The sequence below is a fragment of the Argentina silus genome (assembly GCF_951799395.1).
Source record: "Argentina silus genome assembly, chromosome: X".
In the NCBI taxonomy this organism is placed as follows: domain Eukaryota; kingdom Metazoa; phylum Chordata; class Actinopteri; order Argentiniformes; family Argentinidae; genus Argentina; species Argentina silus.
In genome coordinates, this window is record NC_139653.1 from 28632636 (window position 1) to 28640690 (window position 8055).

At 37.2% G+C, this 8055-nt stretch overlaps 1 protein-coding gene across 1 annotated transcript; it reads right to left on the reverse strand.

Annotated features, from left to right (window-relative positions):
• Positions 1-2054: 2054 nt before the first annotated feature.
• Positions 2055-7726, reverse strand: spcs2 (signal peptidase complex subunit 2). Its single transcript, XM_083695938.1, has 5 exons — positions 7661-7726; positions 6879-6962; positions 6632-6792; positions 4763-4897; positions 2055-3558 (listed from the first exon to the last, which is right to left on the reverse strand). The coding sequence occupies exons 1-5, from the start codon at positions 7697-7699 to the stop codon at positions 3372-3374; spliced, it is 606 nt and encodes a 201-aa protein (XP_083552064.1). The 5' UTR covers positions 7700-7726; the 3' UTR covers positions 2055-3371.
• Between the last annotated feature and the right edge of the window lie 329 nt (positions 7727-8055).

An 8055-nucleotide genomic window follows, 5' to 3' on the forward strand; every position in this document is an offset into this window, starting at 1 on the left:
CATCATTGCAGAATCAGGCTCAGTCATGCTCTGGAAAGTGATTTGTTTTGTGTGACTTGTTTTCCTCCTCTCATTACAGAGGTCAGGGAGACAGCCCACCTGCTCTATTGACCAGACTTTAAAATATATTTATTTGAGATTGTTTGTCACTGATCTATATAAAATATCCCATAATGCCAATGTGAAAATAGTTTTTTAGAAATGTTACAAAATTAATTTAATAAAAATGAAAAGCTGAAATGTCTTGAATCAATAAGTATTCACCCCTTTTGCTATGACACTCTTAAAATAGCTCGAATGCAAAGTTACTCAGTGAGTCCATCTGAGTGCAAAGGAAAATAGTTAATGTGATTTCAGAATGAATTTCTTTTTTTTAAAGAGATAGAATACACAGGAGATGCTGTGCTAAGAATCATAGTTTGAAGCAATGATGGTCAATGTCTGTAGGTTTGGATTTAATGACTGCTACTGGGACACAATATACAGGTATTGATGAAATCGGAGAGGTGACTATGATTTGGTCAATGTCTGTTCTGATGGGGCCAATTTTGACGAAACTACGGTGAAAGATGCGTCTTGCTGTTGATTGTTTGGGAGTTTAGATGTGACGTCATTAAACAAGTCATAATAGTGTGCAAAGTGGAGCGCTAGGAGTGTCCACCGGATGCATTTTTCAATTCGCCAGCGAATTGTTTCCAGTTGTTTTCAATGGATGAATGAATACTTCAGTGGAAAATGAGGATTTCCACGACAGTTCGAGAAATAAATATAGACTATTTTTGTATGAAACAAACACTCTCTAAATGTATTTTACCCCCTTTTGCTAACAAGCTACTCTGTTACTAGCATAGAAATGAATACGAAGTTCGTTTTAGCATAATCGCTAATCGTTGCTAGCTACCTTGCCATCTTAAGCTCTGTATCAGGTAGGCTAGAAAAAACAGTCACATCTTTTTACACTCCGCTTTGAAGTACTAGTAGGCATATAGCCTAATGTGAGAAATCAATGCAAAGCTGTAAAAATCCAGACTGATAATGAATCAAATAAGCACTACAGGTTCCGGTATTTTTTCTCGCTACGAATTAAGATGTAGGCTTATAGCCTACAAAGAATTCTGTACAGTCCATTATGTGTCCTCCACAGTGCAGAATAGCGCACTTTGAGCTGTATGGCCGGAGTAAAGAGCCATCGACATTTGCTAAAACATCGCTTTAGACTCAATCTCATCTGATCGTTATTCTAGAAGTGTTACCGAGTAGAGTGGAACCAGAGATGAATTTGAATCTTAGTCCAGTCCAGTTTATCCAAATATAATAGGCATGTGTAAAATTACATATAATTGCACCAATTCAAAATTACTTTCTGTTGGGTCATTTGTCCTTATTTCTGCAAAAATAAGAATAAATATTGTGATCCCATCACTTTGCTTTCATGTTTTAACTCACGCTTTTATTTTGAAGCTGCAAAAATGGCGAAAAGCTAGACCGAAGTCTTAATGAAGATGGATGTATCTTATTGGAGCTCAGAGAACACGTTTTGTATTATGTGCCTATGTGTTTCAGCTTCATATCAACTGCAACTCTGATAGTGCAAGAGTTAGTGTGTGCATGTCTAATGGCACGCTCAGTGGTTAAGGTTGTGTAGTGAAACAAGGCGAAAATAGTTGTTTTTATTCTCAATGACAAATTGTCAATATTGTTCCTCTAACAGCAGTGATGGCAGTGCATCAATTCAAATACAATGTAGGCCTAGTACACTTAAAGGCATAAATTGTTGGACATCTGCCACCTCTGGCCATGGTGGCAAAAGTCCAAACAACAAAATATTTATTTCAAGGGATTTGATTCCCTGATCGCTGCCAATTTCACATAGAATGTTATATACCGGAACTTTAAATTAGTCAGATGGCACACAAGATACACAGTACATGCCAGATGTTAACAAAAAGCAGTAAAAATGCCTTTTAATTTTATTTCAAACTTGTATGAAGAACAGGGAACCAATAAGATTGCTTAAAGCCAAAGATCTACAGATTTAAAGATGGAATAAGAACACCATTGCAAATTTATTTATTTATCAGAGTTGAATACAAGACGTTTTCTGGTCCAATTCCTTTTTTAAAACATGACAAAGACACATTTTGATGACGTTTCAATAGTGAGAACACCATGCTTTCTTAGAAACCATACATGGAGACACACTTGTGTAGCTATGGTGACATAAAGAGCACATTTAGGCAATTTTTGTAAGGAAAATGAAAACATAGCTTATGATTTATCTATAATTCAAAATTTAAGACAAGCATTTACTAACGGCTAAATTAGCAAGTACAGTTGTCTAAGACAGTTGCGGAGTCCATTTTATTAAAAGTCATACTATAGAGAAAGAAACTGTATCCAGGTATGCATCATCTAACCATTACAAAATAAATAACATCTCTCAAAATAATCTGTGAGTATGTGTTCAATATTGAGTGTGATTGAAAATTGAGGTAAAATCAATGATCATGCACTCCTGAGTGAGGATAACTGGTCATGACTATTCAATTTTCAAACTCTTTAAAAAAACATTAAAAAAAAAAAAACATAAAAACTATCATCCCTGTTTTAAAGAAATATCTCCAACAAACCATGTACAAAAACAGGCATGGTGACAAAACTATGCATACAGGTGAGGATACAGTCTTTTTACAATGGTTACTTTTGTCCTTTACAGCCTTACAGTTCTAACTACATAGTAACAAAATACAATACAAGGAATAATATGTCATAGCAAAGGTTTTTGAAAAGGGAGAACACCTTAGTTACATTGGATAAAAGTTTCCAACCAAAACAAAGTGTTCCACTCACTCCATTCATTTAAGGCATTTTGTAATAAATGTGGGAATTCAATTTTCAAGCCAATTAGTGCAGCCATTCAATGTTGAAGATCAAAGTATATAATTGTGTTTATTCTCAATGCCAGCAAATTGTGATTTTATCTTGGTTTTAGGTAAGTGGGAGCAACATGCCGCAATTCTTGTTTTTTTCCATGGTTGAACAATTCCACCTCCACAATTTTACCTTGGTTTCACCAGTCACATTGGTGAGGGCACTGGTTGGAGAGGTTAAACTAGGTCATGTTGTCTCAAGACCGGTAGACTTATTGAGACATCAAATTTTTTACATTGAAAGAGAAAATGTTATGGACAACTGTGATAAAAAAAAGATTGAGAAAAATGAATAACAATGGACAACAAAAATGCTGATTAACACACTTTATGCAACTTTATAACAACCAATAGCTAACCCGCAGTGCACCAAGGACTGGACACATACTAGTATGTTCTACTGCTGTTCTGCAGCATTGTTAAAAGGTTATCTGACCATCATTATTTAGTTTTCTTTTCTGATGCCAATGTGTCATGAAGCTTTGAGGCACACTTTTCAAACTGGTCCATCACCAGTGTTCCATTTTCATCAAAGAAAGCCCCCACAGATTTTGTGATCTCCGTCTCCCTTGTGTGTTTGGATTTTCCATCTGTGAAGGACACTCTCAGTGTGTACTGGTCATCAAACCTGCAGAGTAGCCGAAAATAAATGGTTAACACTTAGAAATAAACATGAAAAAAAAAACACACGTAAAGGGGCAATCTTGGATTCAAACAATAAACCAGTCTCCCCCACCAACTCTTTTGTTAAACAGCTGAGGGACGGGACTAGAGAAATGTATCAACTCTCATTTCATAGACATACAAGGACTGACCGTCCATGTGATCAAAATTATAGTTTTAACCATGTTTTAATGCTATACAGTGTTTACAGTAAAACAAGCGTATATTTTAAATTCTGATTGGGTAAGACAGTGAATTAAGCCAGGAATCCAGACTAAGCTATTCCCCTGATGGCACTGGTGCCACCAACTTTTTCATTTGGTGGCACCAGCACATGTTTTGGTCGCACCAAATGTTATCACACAATAGAAACAATGAGTAGGCTAATCATCTGAAAAATTAACTTGCCATTGCATTCAGAGACAACTTGTGCTATGTATGTGCTAAATATTCCTCTTCTCATTACAATGGTCTTGTAATTAGAAGAGGAAGGATGGTGGATGCTTGTGAATGGCAGCACTTTATTCTCCATCATCACAGAGTTTAGGGTTTAGGGTTCTCCATCATCACAGAGTTTAGGGTTAATCATTTCAGATTGGACAGATGCGTTTCACTTGCAAAGGGGGGAAAAGCCTCACTTGCAACGATTGGTCGGTCTGTAGTCTTCCTTTACCAACATCAATGTAGCAAATAATTTATTGGCAGATAATATTTGTTATGTAGGCCTATGGCTTTCACTATAGCAGGTGAATAGTTTTAGAATAGCGGCGATTCTAAATGTGACTTGTCAGGGAAATGAGCAACAGGTCAACTAAGTACAGCTTAATGTATAATGTTATGCATAGCATCACTCATGGGCTATAAGGTTGCTATTAGAACAAAATGACAGCGAGGGCTGAATGAAAATCAAACATGTTGCGTTATAAAAACACTGTGATAATGAGCACTGAGTTTTCGCAGACCAACATTATTTTTTTTACTTGCACAGCCAAGTCAATTGGTCCTGTAAGCCCTGTAAGTTCATGACGCATTTCTAAGTTACACTTTTCATGAATCAATGGCTATATATAATTAATTTAAAGTTAATTAAATTACATTTTAAGTCCAAAAATTGAGGTACGAATCCCAGATTGCCAATTTAAAGAAAAAGGTAAAACATTAAATATTGCCTTTTCAGACTAGATGAAAGCTGCCAGGTGTGGTCCGGGTCCATACCAACAGGGTCTTTCTGGACAGCAACGAGGAAGATGTTCTTTTCTTGGTAGGAGGTGTATAAGGTTAGAATGCCCATCATTATGAAGTACGTAAGGATCAGTTATGGATGTAAATGGGGGTAAATGCATGCATATACAGTGTTGAAAATCCATACAAAATTCAATAATGCCCCTGAAATCACAGGTAAAGGGGCAAGAAATGCCCCCAAAAATGTTCAGCGCATCTTTGGTATTCAATTTCTTGAGATTTCCGTGCTTTGGTACTGCTGCTCGTGTGCTAGTCACCGCATTTACAACTAGTGGACTCGCAGAAGTTTCCCTACACGCCATGAGCAATTTGATTGCCCATTCTTTCAAGCACATGCAGAACACACGCTACTCTACAAGTCACACGGCACAACTCGTGTATTATTGAAATCAGAGGGCAGATAACAGTCAACCACAAGCTGTCTTGGGCAAAAAGAGCTCAATTATCAGTTCAATTACTGAGTTTTGGATTTAAAAATAACGTTTTTAAAAGAGCAGACAGAGGCCTATAGTTGGAGCTAAGAGGCAAAACTGCATTCTACATCGTAATAAAGAATTATGTAACATTTTACAGCACATTAACCTAGAGCCTAGCATGACCCCCCAATCAGGGCAAAAAATGAACACCCACCATTTTGGCATTGGTGGGTAATCAGTAAATCTTACCAGCCACATTGGTGGGTAGCCAACACGAATATTCTGCTTCAATATAAAAGCGAAACTAGAGTGATCCGAAATTATGGTCACCGTTGATTCAACATTTGTGCACTCCTGCTGCTCCTGCCTCCTCCAACTGACTGTAACTGCTGTGCATCTCATTCATGCTTCTCCTGCCATTCAAACAAACCCCAGAGTATATGAGCTTTCTTAGTTACAACATAAAATGAAGCATTAAACTTAAATTCCACTACACGCGACAGCATGACATAGCAACTCTAGAAAACATGCAGGGGGGGAAAAACTGATGTATTTTGACACAGGGATAGGTGTAAAACTTAAAGCCTATTACAGGAGGCTCATTCTGTGCAGGGAGTAATTTTCAATGCGTCAGGAGTCATGCTAAGATGTTTTTGTGATATTTGCCTTAATGTTGAAAATAAAAAAATAAAAATTGTCATCCACCAGACACTTTGGCTGGTAAACCAAAACCTTAATGTTATGCCCTGCCCCCAATTCATTTAACAACATAATTTGCTGCATCAGGTGTAGTGCTATGATGGAACAAACGCCTCCAGGGACTGGGTTTAGCCAGGCCACCCCTAAATTAATTTAAGAAAATGCCCCCCGATTTTTACAAAATTCCCATAGAGGGGCAAAATACAGGGGCAAAAAATAATAATATATATAATAAGCAATGCAAACAAATTATGCACAATGAATGTTAATGACAAATGGGGTGGGTGGGTGAAAATAATAACTTCCTGTGATCCTGTTTGGGGGCATTCCAAATAGACTACATTGTAGTCTCCTGCCAAATTACACAACACAGTGTTTAATATGAGCTAACTGCTGTCAGGCTTCGTAGTCGATGAAATCACACGCAATTGATTGCCGCACACCTACTGTAGCTAAATGACCTGGAACATGCCATGGTATTAATCTAGTCATGCACCTAGTTTGCGAGTAGGTGTATAATTATACAAGACAATTGCACGTGTTTGGGCCCCATTTTTTTGTAAAAGCAACAAGGCAATTGAGGCAGTGCTATATCATGACAGTTAAAAGAGGCAATAGCTGTGCCTAAAGAGACAGAGCATCATTATTATATTATTCTTTTTTTTTAATTCAAAAGGATATGATATGACACAGCACGCCAGGACTGGCTTGGATTCAGGGAATGGATGAAGATAGTCCCAAATCAAAGCTACGATGGCAAAGAGGCAGGAAACTGTGCATATGAAGAGACGTCCATCTACGAGATTGAAGTTCTCCAGATACCCATACTTTTCCAAGAGGACCTACAGAAAGGAGAGAAAAAAAATTAACATGTAAAATATCCAAACCACATACAAGATTTCACTCATATTGCATCACCAAAGCAAACCTTCTTGGCTGCATCATCTAGAGAATTCTTCACAGCTGCGCCATCCCATTTGTCAATCTTCACAGGTTTCTCATCAATCCTCCACTGAAAATAATTCACAATAATATTAGAAAACAAACAACTGATAATATATTGATATCTTCTCCCTGTACTCTGTTCCTGTGTGTGGGTACGTGTTAAACTATGCATAATAAACTCACTCCTAACATTATGCCTAATCCCAAATTAAGAGTAGCTAATTTACTCAATTTCGATCAAAATTAAGTCTATTACAAATTTTTAGTCTATTACAAATAACTGTTAAGTTATAGGCTAAAGTTATGAGTGATAGCCTAGGAACAAAAGGCAGTCGATGAAAGGAGTGTAGGAGTATTGCTCACTAACTGGCTAGTAGTAGAACATATGGATGATATCCGCAAAGTGCTAGCTACTGTTAGCTCGTACCAGGAAGAGGATTAGCCGTATCTTCAGTTAGCACCCTCGCTCATCATCAGGAACTATCTCTATAAAACCTCAATGACTAAAGTAATATAAAAAGACATTGCTAGCAAGCTGATCCAAAGTTATTTACATCGTCATTTGCACTGATTTCATTTTGCTAACGTTAGCTAGCTAAAAGACTGAAATTGCGGTGTCTGACATGCCACATGAAAACATCTAAACCTAAGCGGTGTAGTCATACGAAAATGTAATTAATGGTTCGCTCAAAAAAAACCTGATTCGGTCTTTTTGAAATATTGAATATTGGTGAACTCTGAATGATTTAAGAATAAAATACTTACTTTTTCCAGAATACCACTCTTCCCATTTCTGGCTGCCATCTTTTCTTCCTGCACAGTTACTGTGTGACCTGGGACAATGTGATTGGCCACTGAAATGATGATGTTGGCCAATCAACTTGAACGAAGTCAAAAGACAGCAAAACGGTGGGACAGTTATATGTGAACTTTGCATTCTAAGCGTTTTCATGCAATTTTAACATTTATATTTAATTCAGAACATGTATTGATGTTATCGCAATGTGTCGGTTTAACAGCAAAGTAAACGCAAGGTGGTGTCATTCCGACGTGGAACCAATCTTCAAAATGTATTATACAGAATAGAGATCCTTATAGGTTGTTATCATTAAGCGTCACAATAAGCTGTGTGAACGAAGCTACACTCTAGCTGATAAACA